The following is a 17,365-nucleotide window of genomic DNA, read 5'->3' as shown; positions in this document are numbered from 1 at the left end:
ATATATATATATATAAAAAGAAAAAAAACATTAAAAACAAAAGTCTTTGTTCTTTTGAATCATAAATTTCTTCTTAACTACTGTGTTTGAACCAACGCTTTATAAGTAGCGATACTCGGGAAGATTCCTTTAAAGAGCTCTGTTTTGCAGATGTTGTTGTGTAATAGGGGTTCAGCCCATGCCAGCACAGTCTTCCTTTTTTATTTATGCTGCGTGTAGTTTGTATTGCATCACTTCCTTTGCAAGAGAATTGACTGCAGGGTCCTAGGGCAGGGTCATTTTCTTCATTGTTTTGCACAATGCCTATTCCAATTTCTGGTAGCAGAACTTTCTATTAGTCATCACCAGAAACTATTATTACACCTGTCAGCTGTTAGCGTGGTGAGCTGTATACAAGTTACAGGTCAACATGTGTGTATTTTCCCCCCAACCAATTTTATTACCTGTAAACATTAGTCCTGTTTTAAAATAGGATAATATCCCTTAAAAATCTGCTGTCTCTAGCACTGAGTTTTGGTACAACTTGGTACACATTGCAAAATAGGGACCATCTACTAGAGTAATAGCTGCTCCTTTTATAGGGCACACACTGTCCCCTCCCCTCCATGTCCTACGGGCTGCTTTTCTGCTTCGCTTACCTGCTGGCCTGGATTCCATAGACAGCTTCTTTTGATTACGGGGCTAGTGCGTAAGAGCCAAAACCTTCAGCTTTACCAGCGCCATTAGTTACCTTTCCAAACTTGAATTATGTGTCATTTGAAGAACAAAGTGATATTTGGTTGACCCTTGAACCACACAGGGGTTGGGGCACTGACCCTCCATGCCATTAAAAATCCATATATTACTTTGACTTCCCCAACACTTAACCAACAGACTACTGTTGATTAGAAGCCCTGCTGATACTATTAACTGCTGATTAAGACATATTTTACATTTATATGTATTTTATACTGTATTTTTGTAGTAAAGCTAGTTAGGAGAGAAAAAAGTTAAGAAGAAAACCCTAAGGAAGAGAAAATACATTTATAGTACTGTACTGTAAAAAAAAATCTATGAAAGTAGACTTGCACAGTTCAAGCCTGTGTTGTTCAAGAGTCAGTCCTGTGGCTGTAATAAGTTGGTCCATCTTTGAAAAGTAGAGTATTATAATTTGTGTAAATAAAATATTAATGTGTGTACATATATTTCTGTGCATGTACGTACACACATACCTGAGAATAAGACAATATGAAAACATGTCAACAATTGAGGAATCATCTGAGAGAAGGGTACGTGGAAGTTTTTTTAATGCTCTTCTTACAACTTTTAAGTTTGCAATTATTTCAATATGAAAATTATTTTTAAAAGTCAGAACTAACTCTCAACCACAGATCGTCAACAGTGACAAAGATGTTTCTACCCTGAGTGATTAATCTTGTAGTCAGGATTTGAGGAAAGGAAACATTTAAGGACAGCATAATTGATACCATGTCTTACAAAGTTTTTTTCTAGCAAAAAAAAAAAATCTTTCCTCTAGTTGATATTAAGAACAAAACTTAGAAAAAATGTTTTTGTATGCATTAATAACCAAAACAATTTGTCTTTACATCCAGTTTTAGTACCCTGACATTAGAAAGCATTCAAAGCAGAAATAAATGCATTGCCTCTGATTCTAAAGAAGGACCTTATTAGCAAAGTGCATACGTCTTTGCTGATGTGTAGGCGTCCACATACTAGATATTTTAAACAAGCAGCAGATCTGGACAGTTTGTTCACTTGTGATGATGCATTTGAGCCAGGTCAGCCCCACGCTTGGGTCTCACCAACGGTATGCCTCCTAGAAAGCCAGTCAGGATAAAAACTGTAGTCCACATAGCCACAACAGAGGACAGAGATAAACAGTCAACCACAGAATTCATTCTCCTTATTTTCCCAAACAGAGTGAAACTATTTGGCCTAGATTTGGGCAGTGGAAGCCCCTTTCAGCTGGCTGCAGTGTCCTTTTGATCTGTCCCCGGCGTTCTTTGAGAGCTTCCTTATGTTCTGACTCAGTAAGATTCCAGGTTCACTCGTGCTTTTTCCTGTCCCAGGGAGGAAAGGAGTCACCTCTCCAAAAAGCACTGGTGTGGTCTTGGTGTGGTCTTGGTGTGGCATTGGGAAACCAAGATTGGGTCGTTTGTCAGAAGAGTTTGGCGGCCGTTGGATCGGGGGCATGTTAAATTCCATGAGTCCATACTGCGATCTCCCACTGCAGTCTGACCCCAGGGGTTTATTTTAGCCATCTCCTTGGAAATTTGTAATTTCCTTCTGCAGCAGTAAGAAACCTGGCTCCCTCCATCCTCAACATGTTACTTAGTTTCTCAGTCCTCCTGAATGTAACTCACTTGGCCACCATGCAGGCGGCCTCCTGGGCCCCTACCCTGCGGGACACCCCGCGCACCGGTGGACTCCCTGCCTGGCCTCCGTGTGCCTGAGTGAGCCGGCTGAATCCGAAGCCCCGGCTCTGCCAAGTGCACTGGCCATGCTGGCCAGACCCTTGACTTCTTAGATGAATTATGAGCAAAACTTGAGACAAAGTATTTCCTGAAATTATAAAATCAGAATATTAATTTTTTTGCATTATTCAGTCAACAGAGTTTCATTTCAATTCTTATTCACAGAGAACAATGGGACTTATTTAAGTAAAGCTTTGGAAATAATAAATACTATTGATAAGTAGGCTTTGCTTTTCTTTTACTTTTTGAGATGTAATATTAACAGACGTTTCGGGAAACTGTTTACTGAGCACGGTTGAACTGGGGGACAGTTGCTTTCTGGGGGCAGCTAAGTCTTTTCTCACTGGCCTGGGAAGCTCTGAATTCGGTCCTGGTTGGGATGACACTTAAAAGATAAATATGATAGTATTTGTCTTAAGTTGGCAACCAAGCTATTTACATAAATTCCTTTCTCAATTTGATCTAGCAATAAAAATGATTTAATTTCTGCTTTAGGAACTAAGAAAAAATAGGGAAAATTATTTGTTTTTTCCATTTCCTGATGTATTTGATCTGTTTTTAGTTTTTGACTCTTTTCTTTGCCACCACATTCTTATTCTCTTAGTTCACTTCCTCCTGTCTGGTATTCCGAGTATAGACAGCGCTGGGCTATTTTCCTGAGTGCAGAAGGACTGCCTGGATAAAGCAGAGTAATAGACGATCTGTATCAGGATTGTCTTTGGAATGTGTTGATTTTTATAATTGAATACGAGTCCATTTCATACTTTGAGGTTTTCATAATTCACCTCTTCATGATTCCAGGTCCCTCCTCCCTTAGTAAAAATTCCCCTGGATGCCACAGCAGTGTGCTAGGAATAAGTACAAACAAATTTGAAAGAAATCTGGCTCATGGTCTCTTAGGAGACATGATTACAACATGGAAATAAAGCTGCAAATTGCAGCATCTCAAATATCAGGTGACGAAGGAAACCCTTTGCGGAGTGTTAAGAGTTGATGTCCTTTGCCTTTTATATCTTCTTTAACTCCCTCCGAATTCAGCTCCCCAGTCCTCACCATAACAACTCTATTGCAGAACCAACAGGCATTATTGAGGGCCCCAGTGAGCAGCTTTTGGTATTTCACTTGAGGTTGCCATCGGACCCTCTTACGCTTCCTTTAGGGCCTGTTGGCATCAGAACAGTGACAGGATCAGTGTTGTGGAAACTCTGTGTGCCCCCAGACGCTCCTGGCGTCAGAAGAGTGAGTGTGCCAATTTAACCTCCTCCTGCCCCTGAGGTTGCTGTCCATTGTCCTAAAGTAGGACCACCTAAGTGCCACCAATTCTACATGCTGATAGGGGAGAGGAAGTTAACCCCTCCTCTACATTAGACACATACGAGGTTGTTTTAAAAAAAGTAAAACCAAAACCCAAAAATACCCTCCATCCATAAACCAAAAGACAGTGCCAACTAGAAGAAGCATAAGGATAACACCGGTTGTAAAGCTTTCCACGAGGAAATGTGACCTCACTGGGGGTTACAGACTGTGACAAGGCCAGGAGAGCCAGTGCCGAAGTTTCTGACCATTCATTCATTCATTCATTCATTCAATGAATATTTCTGCTAGTTTTAAATCCTCTGCTCAGTTCTGTGGTGGCTATTAGTCCACCCAACAGAAACAATAGCCAAACACAAAACTTGGGAGCATCTGGAGGCGTTCCAGTTTTCCTGTTTTCACACAATCCATTCCGGAGCAGAAATAGATCCCCCTCCCAGGCCAATGAAAGCTGTGCTCATCATTGAGATTTCTCTGGGCAGAGATAACAGTTAGGTGATTGGTTTCATCGTATGGTAATTTCCTTCTCACCTGTAGCTGGACGTATGATGTCAACAAAAGAAGGCTTGCAAATTTTTCTATTAACATTTAACAAGCTTATAATTAGCAACATACACAAAAAAACCTTCTGATTGCTTTTCTTGGCACCATAAGTATTAGTTTAGTGTGACTTTGTTTTCTGAACTTAAAACAGGTGTTGTCACCTAAAATGGAAATAATTTATTCACTTGGCTGCTTAACCTTTTATTTCTTTTCAGTGCTTCCTGCCACGGCTCCTACCCAGCTTGTACCTGAAAGCCCATACCCGGTTGCCCCAAGTCTCAGTAACACCTGGGAAAACCTTGCTGTAGTTAATCAGAGCCTTCCCATGTGATGAAAATTGGCATAAGGAATTACAGGGTTTTTAGAAATTTTTTTATTTTTTTTATATATTTTTGAGAGACAGAGACAGCACAAGTAGGGGAGGGGCAGAGAGAGAGAGGGAGACACAGAATCTGAAGCAGGCTCCAGGCTCTAAGCTGTCAGCACAGAGCCCAGTGCAGGGCTTGAACCCACGAACCAGGAGATCATGGCCTGAGCCAAAGTTGGACGCTTAACCACCCAAGCACCCTGGAATTACAGTTTTTTAAAAATGATGTAGTAGACTGATTAGGCTTTCTGTCATTTACTAAATGAGGCAGTGACAGGGTGCATAGGTTAGGCTTACTGTCCCCCAGAGTGCCGAAGATCTAGGTCTAGTGTAAGGTGAAAAGGCTTCCTCTCTGAGGGTCAGGGTCAAAGGGTGCTCGGTTCTGTCGTGTAAGTGGTTTGTGGTATTTAAAATGCATAATTGTTATCATGCCATGTCGTTGTGCATTTCTCCCAAAGGGTTTTCCAACTCAGGCCCAGGTCTCACTCGTTTTCCTGAGCAGTGTTGATTTATAAATAGGCTAACAACCTCGGTTGAGGCAAGATTCAATTAACCACTTCCTTAGGCATGCCAGAGAGCTGAATGGTTAATATAATAGGAAATCATTTTTAAATAAAATGGATGGAAAGGTATATATGTATACACACACACACCCCCAAGTTTTATATATATATAGAAGTTGAGCCTTACGTTGGAGAAATTGTATTTATCACTTACTGGTTGGAAGAGAAAATACAGTGTCATGTTATTAGTAGGAAAAGTTCCATTCCTATTTTTTGGCCTAAACCTTCATGCCTGTCATTGTTAGACACTCAGCATGTCAGAGCTAAATAATGTTGGTTGGGATTTGCTCATATGCTAACTTTGTAAAACACGTAACATCTTTATTATCTGTGTGTGTCTGTAGGTGCTTCACTAATTTAAATGCATGGGAGTATTTTAACATCCATCTGTTGGTCTGAGGGCCTGTAGTTTATAAGGACTTCACATCAGAGTGATTTTAGTGTGGTCCAGTTCACCAATCTCTGTATTTCCTCTACTAGGACTTGAGCAAAACCAATCACTCAGTTAAATAATTAAATACCGTCTAAAAGCTATGGAGTGACAGATGATGACCAAAACAGACAATGTGCATTCCTTGGCTATTTGGTCAGCTTATAAAACTTTTAGAATCTCATGAAAAGAACAGTTTTCCTTGGAAGATCAAAATGAAGCCATTTTGGGATTCATTTTCAACAGTGCGAAGGTTACACGTGCTCTGACCTAACAGTGACTCTCTGCCCAGTGTGGACATGACCTGACTTTAGTGGTTGTAGAGACTCTTCTGTCAAAGTGACCAGTCAACTGAGTGCCCTGTGAGTGACCAGTATTCTTCTCACTGCAGTGACAGGCTTGCAAGTTGAACCCTTTTCAGGTACTCCCAGCAGACAAAAGACCAAAAACTAAAAAGCAGTCCACTTCCAGATGTCAGCCCAGCTGCTGTATTTGTGGGCCTGATTTGTTATGCCATATCTGACAGGGTTTTTTTTTAATATCCTCAAGACTTATCTTGTTTTCAGTGAAATATACTATAAAATGTTCTGTTTCCTTTTGCTGGGTAACTAAGTAGTGGTGTTTGGTAGAAGTGTCTTTTATGGTCAAGAATTTAGACAGTGAGCTGAGAAGGAGCGTTTGTATTATTAGCAATATTATTTTGGCCATATTGCCTGGGACATGATAATCTAGCCGTTAGGTGGGGAAGGTGTTGTATTGGTTTCTACCATTTCCTTATACTGGGAAGGTAGAATGGCTAAGTAACTCAACACAGTCAGATTCAGGTAATAAAAAAATTAAAATAAAACCCAGATATCTCTTGTCTCTTACTGTGCAGCAGAGCATGTGGCCACCTCACAGAATTTGCCCCCGGCAGCAGGTAGGGACTCCTGGTGGCCCTCCCTGTGTTCTAGGTACTCTGTGTCTGCCGTCCTGTGCGTCGTTGCCTTTGTGTCCAAAGGACCAGGTTTAATGAGCTCCCGAGAGAAAGAAGAGTGCGAAGCATCTTCACTTGGCTCTTCCTCAGGAACCTCAGACCCAACGCAGCTCAGAGTCACCTTCCGAGATTGTGCTCCTCCTCCACTGCCCAGCTCGGTACAGTGCGCACTGTTGTGGTCGGCTCCGCTGGTCGCGTGGGCAACCTTGACCACTCCCCTATCCCGCCTCTCACATCTAGTAAGTCACTCCATCTAGTCAGTCCTGCTTCTGCTCTGAAAGCCTGTCCTCTGCTCCGTCCCCCCACTGCTCCACCCCAGCCGGGACCCAGGCAGTGGGGTGGGACCCACCACCAGCAGTGGCCTCTTCGCTGTGCCACAGCCAGGCACTCAGTCCTCTCTGGCCTGCAGTCCCAGGGGCTTGCAAAAAGCAAATGGGATCAGTGCTCAAAGTCTGCCCTGGAGATGACCTCCGAAAGCCCACCACCCTTCGAGGACTCACCCACCTGCCTCCCCTCACGGCCCTCCCATCTGTCCTCCTCATCACCCCGAATTAGCAGGGAGATGGGTCTGCCTGTTCATTCCTTCACCATGGCTCCCAGAACAGTGCTTGGTACGTGGGCGCCAGTAACTACTGTGTGAATGAACAAGTGAATACCGTAAAATTGAAGAAAACAATAAGAACGTTTAAAGTTAGTGTTTCTCTACGAGGCATCTTACTGTATCAAAGAAGTGTCTTCTGAAAAAGCAAGCACTGGAACTCCTGGGTGGCTCAGTGGTTTAAGCATCTTAACTTCAGCTTAGGTCTCATGGGTTGGTGAGTTTGAGCCCCACGTCAAGCTCACTGCTGACAGCTCAGAGCCTAGAGCCTGCTTCAGATTCTGTGTCTCCCTCTCTCTCTGCCCCTCCTCTGCTCATGCTCACTCTCTCTCTCTCTCAAAAATGAACATTTAAACAAAACAAGCATTATCTAAAAATGTATATATCAAAAACAAGGGTTTTTTTTTTCCATTGAAAGAAAGAAGTAAACAGTTCAGCCAGGCACCTCCTGACCGCACTTTCTGGTTAGCTACCTTTTGCGTTGCTCAAGGGAAGAGAGGTTGTCCTGGAAAACCAAACCAAGCTATGAACTCGGGAACTCAGTCCAACCCCGGCCAGTGGCCCTCTCCCGAGTGTCCCGTGTCCTTGGAAAGCATAAACATTTTGATGGAAGGCTTTCTGACTTCAGAAGGTCCCTGTGAACTGGGAGAATGCTTTGTGGACCTGATGCTGGGCCGAATCAGGTCCATTACGCCTACGGAAGTGACCGTCACCGTGAGGGTGAGCAGCACAGATGCAGTGCCCCAGAGAAGGGGACCTGTCCTGCCGTCCGGACGGCCCGCAGCGCTGCTCATCATCGGACTTCATGCGTACCGTTGTACCCTCGCCCCGGCCAGCAGTGCTCGGAGCGCTGCAGTGAGCGGAGGGCCTCACTTCCCCGGAGGTGGGTGCCAGTGCGGCCCACTGCTGCGCTGATGGGCTGCGGGGTCTCCTCAGACGTTCTCTTTCCAAGGCTTCGGTATGTCAGTAAAAAGGCAAAACAAACCATCCTATCCCAGGTGCCCTGAAGGCAGTATAAGTCAAGAAGTGCCTAGAACTACATATATGGAGACTGTATCATCACATTAATAAGTCAGATGTGACTTGTTAATTTAAAGTAATTAAATTAATTTTAATTAAAGAAATTTAAATTTGGGATGTCTTCTTTGAATCCTCCCACTCATAAAACTGGGTCAGGTATCCTTTTTCTAAACTTCCATAGTATCCTTTCTGTCTTTGTTATTGACTTTAATCTTTTCTGAAACAGTATGATGGGTTGCACACACCCATGCACACACACCCACATGCACATGTGAACAGAAAGAGAATAGGAGCAAGAGAGAAATGATACATTTTTAATGTGTAGTTTTATTTAAGTTTATTTATTTTGAGAGCGAGAGAGAGGGAGAAACAGAATTCCAAGCAGGCTCTGTAGTGTCAGCATAGGAGCCTGATGTGGGGCTCGAACTCATGAACCATGAGATCATGACCTGAGCTGAAATCAAGAGACAGATGCTTAACTGACTGAGCCACCCAGGCACCCCTTAAAAAAATGTCATTTTTAAACCCTCTGTTATTGTGCTCACTACATGGCATTCTCTGTGTCTGTAAGTCTTCGTCCGATAATACCGTGCCTTATTCTTTGTAACTCAGTGCCTGGCACCTGGCACTTACTAGTAACTCATGTTTATGAACACACACAATCAGTAACTAGCAGAGCCAGGATTCAAACCGAGGGCTCCAGGGCTGGGGGCCTCCGATGCTCATGATCTCTCCAACAAACAGTCCCTGCCCACTTGGGGAATGTGCAGTCTAACAAAGGGCAGTCAGTGAATCGATTCCATCACATGGAGGCCATGATTTTGCCAGAAGCAGCCGCAGCAGCAGCAGCAGCAGGATGGAAGAGATCCTCGTCTGAGAACTAGGGAGAGTGAACTGAACGTATTGAAAGTTGGCAGTAAGCTAATGAGCGTTGCACAAAAGAAAGGGGTCAAAGTTCTGTGTACTTTGAAAATAAAACTTCATTATAAGCTGTCCTTTCTAAATGGGCCAGCATCGTTGGTTTAAAACCCCACACCCAGAAAACAAGCTGTTGCTGGAACTATAGGTTGCTACAGCCTCTTTGGAGAATGATTTGGCAAAAATTCACAAATTCAAGTCGTACGCATAACCTTTGACCCGGCAACTGCAGTGTACGTGCACAAATGCTCAGAGACATAGATGCCATTGTGTTTATAGTTGCATCGTTCTTAGTAAAAAAGAGTAACAGCCGAGAAGTCCAATAGGGACTCATTAAATATATTATTGTGTGTTCACTCGTGAAATGAAATACTATGTGCGCATAAAAAATGAGGCTTTTCTCTATTTACTTATGTGAAACTATCACTAAGATTCATGATTTCACTTAGAGAAAAAATGCCATTCATGTAAAAGACTATCTGCATGGGTGTGTGTGCATTTCTGTTTCTGAAATAACCTGTTTCTGAAAGAATCTACAGAAAAGCAGTAGCAGTGGCTGTCTCTGGGAAGGGAAGCTGTAGCAAAGACGAGAAACACTTTTCACTGTCTGATCATTTATATTTGTTAAGCACCTGTGTTGCCTTTGCAAAGGTAATAAGTAAAAATCTAAACCTATTATACAAAGAAGCTTGGATTTTTACCAGCAACTTTAAATTTGTATATAATTTCACATTTATAGAAAAATGCAAGAACTATGAGAACCTTCCTGGGAGCATGCCTTGTATTTAGTTATGTGTCTTTAATTTCTTATAATGTGAAATATGTTCAGCCTTTCTGTTGTTTTTTTCTTTGTTACCCAAAAGTTATATTTAATATTTTAAAAACGTCAACAAATTATACATTTATAAGAGATAAAGCTATACAGATTTTTAAATTATAGGCGATTTTCTTTAATTCTATTCAGTATTAATGGAGCATATTAATGTTGGTTATCTCATTGATTAGAATCTCTAATGCATAGCCTTATAATCTTAGATTAACTAAAAATTAAGTAACAAAAGAAGTAGATATACTTTCTTTGGAAAAGATTTTCAACTTCCTGTCCTGGAGTATCTCTTTTTTTTAAAAATTTATTTATTGTTTCATTTACATGCAAGTTAGTTAGCATATGGTGCAACAGTGATTTCAGGAGTAGATTCCTTAATGCCTCTTACCCATTTAGGCCCCCCCCACAACCCCTCCAGGAACCTTCTGTCTGTTCTCCATATTTAAGAGTCTCTTATGTTTTGTCCCCCTCCCTGTTTTTATATTATTTTTGCTTCCCTTTCCTTATGTTCATCTGTTTTGTATCTTAAAGTCCTCATATGAGTGAAGCCATATGATATCTGTCTTTCTCTAATTTCACTTAGCGTAATACCCTCTAGTTCCATCCAGTTGCAAATGGCAAGATTTCATTCTTTTATTCATTGCCGAGTAATACTCTATTGTATATACCACACCTTTTTTATCCGTTGATCCCTTGATGGACGTTGGGCTCTTTCCATACTTTGGCTGTTGTGGACAGCACTGCCATAAACATCGGGAGGCATGTGCCCTTTCGAGACAGCACACCTGTATCCCTTGGGTAAATACCTAGGAGTACAGCTGCTGGGTCGTAGGGCCGTTCTATTTTAACTGAAGAACTGCCATACTGTTTTCCAGAGTGTCAGCCTTTCTGTTTTTGTTTTTTTTTACTGTGAACTTTCCCAGTTATTTTGTAGAATGCCCTTCAATTTAGGTTTATCTTCTGTTTCCTCCCGATTAGATTCAGGTCATATGTTTTTGGCAGAAATGATTGTTGTGCCCTCGCCACACATATCAGTGGGCCCTGTACTTGTGTTCTAAGCCCTGCGGCTACAGGAAAACAAGCTCTAGGTCCTTTTATAGCACTTGAGCTGAGAGTTTGAATCCCTGACTATTCTTTTCATTCATCACTTTGTCCAATGACATTAGGAGTTAACCAGCCAACCTCATGTGTTTGTTAGTTTTCCAGAAATCTTTGCAAATATATTTACAGTCACCCCGCCCCTTGCTTCTTATAAGAGATTGATTAAGAGATATTCACTGGAGATGTTTTGTGTATTTTTATTGTCAGATCACACCATGGACTATCACTGTTTGGTTTTTTGGGGGTTTTTTTTGTTTTTTTTTGCTACTAGAAATAGAGTCATTTAGTGGCCTTAAATCCAATCAGAAAGACATTTCCTGAAACTCCAGAACCAACTCAGAAAACTCACTCTTAAAATTCTGTCCCTCTAGAATCACTCTCAGTACAAAATCCGCCTAAGTGTGACTGCTCCAGAGAAGCAGGATCCATACGTGTGTGTGTGTGTGTGTGTGTGTGTGTGTGTATACACATGTAGAGAGAGATTTTTGGGTCACACAGTTATGGAGGCTGAGAAGTCCAAACTCCTCAGTCAGTTAGCTAGAGTCTTAGGAGAGCTGTTGGTATAAGTTCTAGTCTGAGTCCAAGGGTGGGGGCAGGTGAAGACCTGGGTCCCAGCTCAGAGACCAGGCTGAGAGACAAAGCTTTGTTTCTCTCTCACCCTTCTGTTCCAGTCAGGTCTTGGTGGGAATGGGTGAGGCCCACCCACCGGGGAGGGCACTCTGCTTTGCTCAGTCCTTCTGCTGTTTCTCTCATCCGGAAGCGCCCTCACAGGCACACCCAGAACAGTGGTTGACCAGACGTCTGGGCACCTCCTGGTCCAGTCCAGTTAACACAATATTAACTATCACAAGCACATATGTCAGTTTGTGTCAATGGTGGTGATAATAACTTTGAGCATCTGGCTTAAGTGGTCACAAGATTTCTCTCCTATAACAGTTACTGTCTTTCCCTTGGTAACTAAGTAATTTGCAGGAGGATACTTTGCGGCTGTGTAAATATCCTGTTCCTCATCACACCTTCAGCTGCTGGTTTCAGCGTGCACTGATAGTTTTCTAACTCACATCATCCCTTCTGTGTTTCTTAATTGTCACTTGACCCTAAGAAAGAGCTTTTCCTTCCCCAACTCACTTATATTTTATATCAGTATGGACTCTTACATTCTTATTTTATTTGGGGGATTATAATGTCACTGATGTTACTTATTTTAGTACTCCCATGAGTCCAGATATGGCCAGTGAGAGCCTGTTCACACTGATTCCTGTTTACTTTGATATGTCCCTGTCATTCTTTGAGTATTTCCCTACTTTCTGGCTCAACAAGATATTCCAGACTCATCTCGTACTTCCCCTGCCCCAGCCCCAGAATCAGCTTTTCTCCAAGGAGCCCTGGGTCCTTTTAGTTAAGGATAGTATTCAAGTGCACTCGGTTGGTTAAGCCTCTGACTTCAGCTCAGGTCATGATCTCACGTTCATGAGTGTGAGCCCCGCGTTGGGCTCTGTGCTGAGCGCTCAGAGCCTGGAGCCTGCTTCGGATTCTGTGTGTCCCTCTATCTCTCTCTGTCCCTCCCCCTCTCATGCTCTTTCTCTCCCTGTCTCAAAAATAAAATAAAACATAAAAAAAAAAGAATAGTATTTACAAGCCAACATCTGGGTGTCATTGCTTCGGAGCTCCCTCAGAGGGCAGAGCTGGGAAATGTGTGTGCACATACATCCTCCCTTCCCCTCCCTTCACGCCACCGGAGTCCACCAGCTTGGACTGACTCCTCCAGTTCCAAGTCAGTCCTGCATACTTTGCAACTTCCTTCTCTAACAGCGAAAAAACTGTCCCAGAAGGTGAGTCAGAATAGACACTATTTTAATTCTATTTTCCTGGAATATAAATTACTGTTTGTATCCAGATTACATGAAATTGCCCATGTGAAAGGAAAGGTTATTTTCAGTTGAGCATAAGGATGTGGCCCATTAAAAACTAGATGATATCCTGCTGTATTCATTCTCCCCTCTTCCCACTTTTGAAAGTCATAAGGAAATAAGAGAAGTGAAACTAAGTACATAAATTTTTTTTAAAAAGTAATGATGGTAGGTCATTCAATGTCTTACACACTTGACGGCCTGAATTTTCTCTATAAATAAGATGCACACCATTCGCTGAGAAAACGGAGGTGGGCTGAGGGGACTCCTTCCTTCCTTTGCTGTTTGATTCATTAACTATTTAACCATCCCCTGTAAGTTCCAGGCGCTGTATTGCATGCAGAAGGTAAAGCAACGGACAAAGTAAATATGGTGTGTATTTCTCGAGACAGACGGTCAACAGGCCGGAAGCTGCTTGTAGTAACTACCATAGAGGAAGCAAGCGTGGGATGAGGGTGGATGGAGCAGTTTAGGTGGGAAAAGGTCTCGTTCTGTCCTGGGTCAGAGCACAGTCGTCAGGAGCGGTCGATGTGAGATGAGCCAATATCGGGATGTCAGATTGGCTTGACAGCAAGACTTCCCACCGGAAAGGTGTAAGGATGGGAATGAGCAATTAAGATTTCTATTTTCCTGCCTGTGAAGGTGATACCTGTGCTGGGGAAGACTCCTGGACTCCATACTCTTGCTAATAACCCTGCTCACTGTCAAAATCCCTCCTGCGTGGGTGGAAGATCATACCCTGTTGTTGGTGTGACTTGCGTTTCTTTAAACGCAAACTGAGATGCTGTCATAGAATTTATTTTCGTATAACTAGTCATACTAGTTCCCTGGAGTTGCTGTAACAAAATGCCACAAACAAAATTCTACAACCGCGGTGGCTTGAAAGGTCAGACGTTTCATGTCTCACGGCTCTGAAGGCCGGAAGTCCGACATGGAGGTGTCGGCAGGGCCAGGCCGGTCTGGACCCAGGCGGGGGGGTCTTGCCTCGGCCCAGCTTCCGGTGGTGAAATCGGCTCACAGCTGCGCCGGCACCTCTGTCGTCATGCGCTGTCCTCCTGGCCTGTCTCAGTCTTCCCGTGGCACTTTCCCTTCTTGTAACCCAGTCACGTTGGATTGGGGCCCGCTATAATGACCTCATCCTGATTCCAGCTGCAAAAATCCTGTTTCTAAATAAGGTCACTCTCGCGGGTACCAGGGATTGGGACTTCAGCATGTGTTTTTGGGGGGGTGGGGGGTGCACAATTCAAGGCATCACACTGATGATCCGTGGGCTTCGGTGTTCCAGGTGGCTGACCTGTGTTCTGATCCTCTCTGCTGACATACATTATTGGTGTGTTTGTTTGCCATTTCGAAATGTCACCATTATCATACCAAAGCCTTCAGGAACACCAATCAGTGATCTCCATTATCCCCCTCTTCTGCACTGTTTTCTACTTGAACTTGGTTTTTCCACTTCATTTTGTTTCCTTTTCTTCTCGTCCATATGTTCAGCAGTATCCGTTCCCATTCTGGTGTGTGTGTGTGTGTGTGTGTGTGTGTGTGTGTGTGTGTGTGTGTGTTTATTTATTTTGAGAGAGCATGAGCAGGGAAGGGGCACATGGAGAGGGAGACAGAGAATCCCAGGCATGCTCCCTGCTGTCAGCATGGATCCACAAGCCAGGAGATCATGACCTGAGCTGACCAACTTTGCCAACTGAACCACCCAGGCACCCCCTTATTCTGATGTCTCTTAATGTGGTCTTCACTTCTGGGGGGTGTTCTCCTCTTCCAGTGTTTCCTTGAGCTCTTTGGTTTCTCATCTCCTTTTTAAAAAAATGGTTTTAAGCATTATTTCTCTATTTTTTAAAAAAGTTTATTCATTTTGAGAGAGAGAGAGAGAGAGATCATGCATGTGGGGGAGGGGCAGGGAGAGAGAGAGTCCCAAGCAGGCTCCTCACTGTCAGTGCAGAGCCCAGTGTGGGTCTCCGTTTCACAAACTGTGAGATCATGGCCTGAGTTGGAGGCTCACCCAACAGAGCCACCCAGGGGGCCCTGATTTATCTTGTTTTAAATGATGTTTTCTTTGGTCTCTTGGTTTAGAGGGCTATATTTTCATTATGTTCTTTGCTTCCATGCAGAACATTTTTCCATAGTTTTTCTCCTTCATGACATACCTGTTTTTCATGAGTATTCTTGATCTGCCTTTTTTTCCTGTTAGTTTCTTTGCCTAGTTTTTCCTGTGTCTTATCCTGGGCCCCATTCGGGGTCACTTTTGGTGGTTGCCCCCTTTGAGTGGATGTGGCTGGTTCATTCTGTGGTAGTTGTTGAAAGAGACTGTGTGGAACGACCAGTAGATAACTGAGTCTGGGATCTTTATTTTATTACTATTATTGTTTAAGGTTTTATTTATTTTTGAGACACAGAGAGAAGAGCATGAGCGGGGAGGGGCAGAGAGAGGAGGAGACACAGAATTGGAAGCAGGCTCCAGGCTCTGAGCTAGCTGTCAGCACAGAGCCCAATGCAGGGCTCGAACCCACGAGCGTGAGATCTGACCTGAGCCGAAGCCGGAAGCTTAAGTGGCTGAGCCACCCAGGCACCCCTTTGTATTATTTTTTAAGTTGAGAGAGAGAGAGAGAGAATGTGTGTGCATGCGCGCACTTGTTAGCAGGGGAGGGGCAGAGAGGGAGGGAGAGAATCCCAAGCAGGCTCTGCACTGCCAGTGCACAGCCCTGTGCAGGGCTCCAACCCACAGACTGTAGGATTATGCCCTGAGCTGAAATCAAGAGTTGGACACGTAACTGACTGAGCCACCCAGACTCAGTTATTTCTAACCCATTGCTCACCAGCATTTGTCTGAAGAGGCAAGAAGCTTGCCCGACTAGTAGGCGAGCCCTGTAAGCATGCCAGGAGACATCTGGGAGGTGACTTAGCAGCACCTGTTTTCATTGATCAAGATCAGCTGCTGCAGAGCAAGCGTACCTGCTTTTTCTCTTCTGCCTCACCACACTGACAGTGTAATGCGTTGTAATTAATTGCAATGTAATTGCAACAATGTAATGTCTACTCATCTTCATTCAGCCCCATCTTGCAACTATTGAGAAATGCCAATTGGGACTCCTTTGGTCCCACAGCCGCTAGCACCCTGAGACTCTGCCTTTCTTACGAACAGATGGTTGGTTTGGCCTCCTCGTAGGGAGCTCTGCTCCGGAGCCCAGCATGTGCACACGTGCCTGTTCTCCCCTGGCGGCCTCCCTTCCCCACGTCTGCTTTTCATGGTTCTTTGCAACTGCTCTTCACAGGTCATGTTTCAGAGTTGTGGCTAGATTTTTGTCCTTAGTAGGTAAAGTTTTCTGGTTTTGTTTCATTTTGTTTCACTTTTGAAGGAGTGGGAAACTGCTGAGCTGAGACCGGGTGAGGACAGGGTGAATGAACCCATGAGCAAACCATGCGGTCGTGGTACCCTTGGGAACCCTAAGTAGCTCATTAATGTAACAGCAGGCGTGACTGAGATGGAAACAGGGGATCGGGAGGTTTTGATGGGTGGATGTGTGGTGGGTAGTTAGGAGAGTCAAGTGAAGAGAAAAGTGGAGGCCAGGGCACAAAGGCCTCATGTGCCTTGCTCTGCCCTTAGTGTCTTACTCTTTAGTTCCTCATTGAAGGGGGTGTGTTGTGCTCATCTTTGCCAGCACGGTACATGCCTTTATTATCATACCTATCATATTGTTATTATTCATTTGCAATACTTCCCTGCACTTTGTTCATCTTTTAATTCCCAGTCAGGCCCAGTGCCTGGCACATAGTAGATATTGAATACATATTTGAAGAATGCGTTATAAAAGTTTGTCATGCAAGCTTGGCACACAGAAGGCATAGAAATGTCTCCCTTGGTCTCTTGTAAGAGATGGCATCACCCTACTTTCATTGAGGATCATTACAGTAGTTTCTTAGGTAGCACACCAAGCAGGTTACTCGGTGTGACTTCATGCTACATTACCTTAGTGAGGCTTTCTGCAGCAAATTGGAATCTTGGGTTGGTGTTAAAGTGCACACTGGCACCATCTGGCGGTGAGTTTAAGCCTTAACCAAACTGAAAGTTTCATGTGTGGTAACCAAGTTTCAAGTAAGTTTCTAACGTTTTATAAATTACCAAAGCATTGTATTTAATACCGTAATTTGTTGACCTTTTCCCACACTCTTAACAGTAATAGTTATGCATTTGATGCTTTTATGCATGTATTTTAATTGTGTTTTAGAACCCTGATGTCTAGAAGCTTTGATAAGCAAAATATTCTATTTGGAATTAAAAGGAATTTCCTAATTAGGCAGACCTGGAATCTTAGAACTAC

The 17,365-nt window shown here is 43.4% G+C and overlaps 1 protein-coding gene across 1 annotated transcript in view; it reads left to right on the top strand.

Moving 5' to 3' along the window:
* Positions 1 to 6,574: 6,574 nt before the first annotated feature.
* The window catches only part of MYO1D (myosin ID), a 265,312-nt gene continuing 254,521 nt past the window's right edge, over positions 6,575 to 17,365 (top strand). The window contains exons 1-2 of the mRNA XM_029926993.1: positions 6,575 to 6,610; positions 6,758 to 6,825. Coding sequence (XP_029782853.1) covers positions 6,575 to 6,610; positions 6,758 to 6,825 — 104 coding nt within the window. The remainder of the gene's footprint in view (positions 6,611 to 6,757; positions 6,826 to 17,365) is intronic.

The sequence above is a fragment of the Suricata suricatta genome, chromosome 17, assembly GCF_006229205.1.
Source record: "Suricata suricatta isolate VVHF042 chromosome 17, meerkat_22Aug2017_6uvM2_HiC, whole genome shotgun sequence".
In the NCBI taxonomy this organism is placed as follows: domain Eukaryota; kingdom Metazoa; phylum Chordata; class Mammalia; order Carnivora; family Herpestidae; genus Suricata; species Suricata suricatta.
Note: the sequence above shows the minus strand (reverse complement) of the source record. Positions and strands in the feature narration are given on the sequence as shown.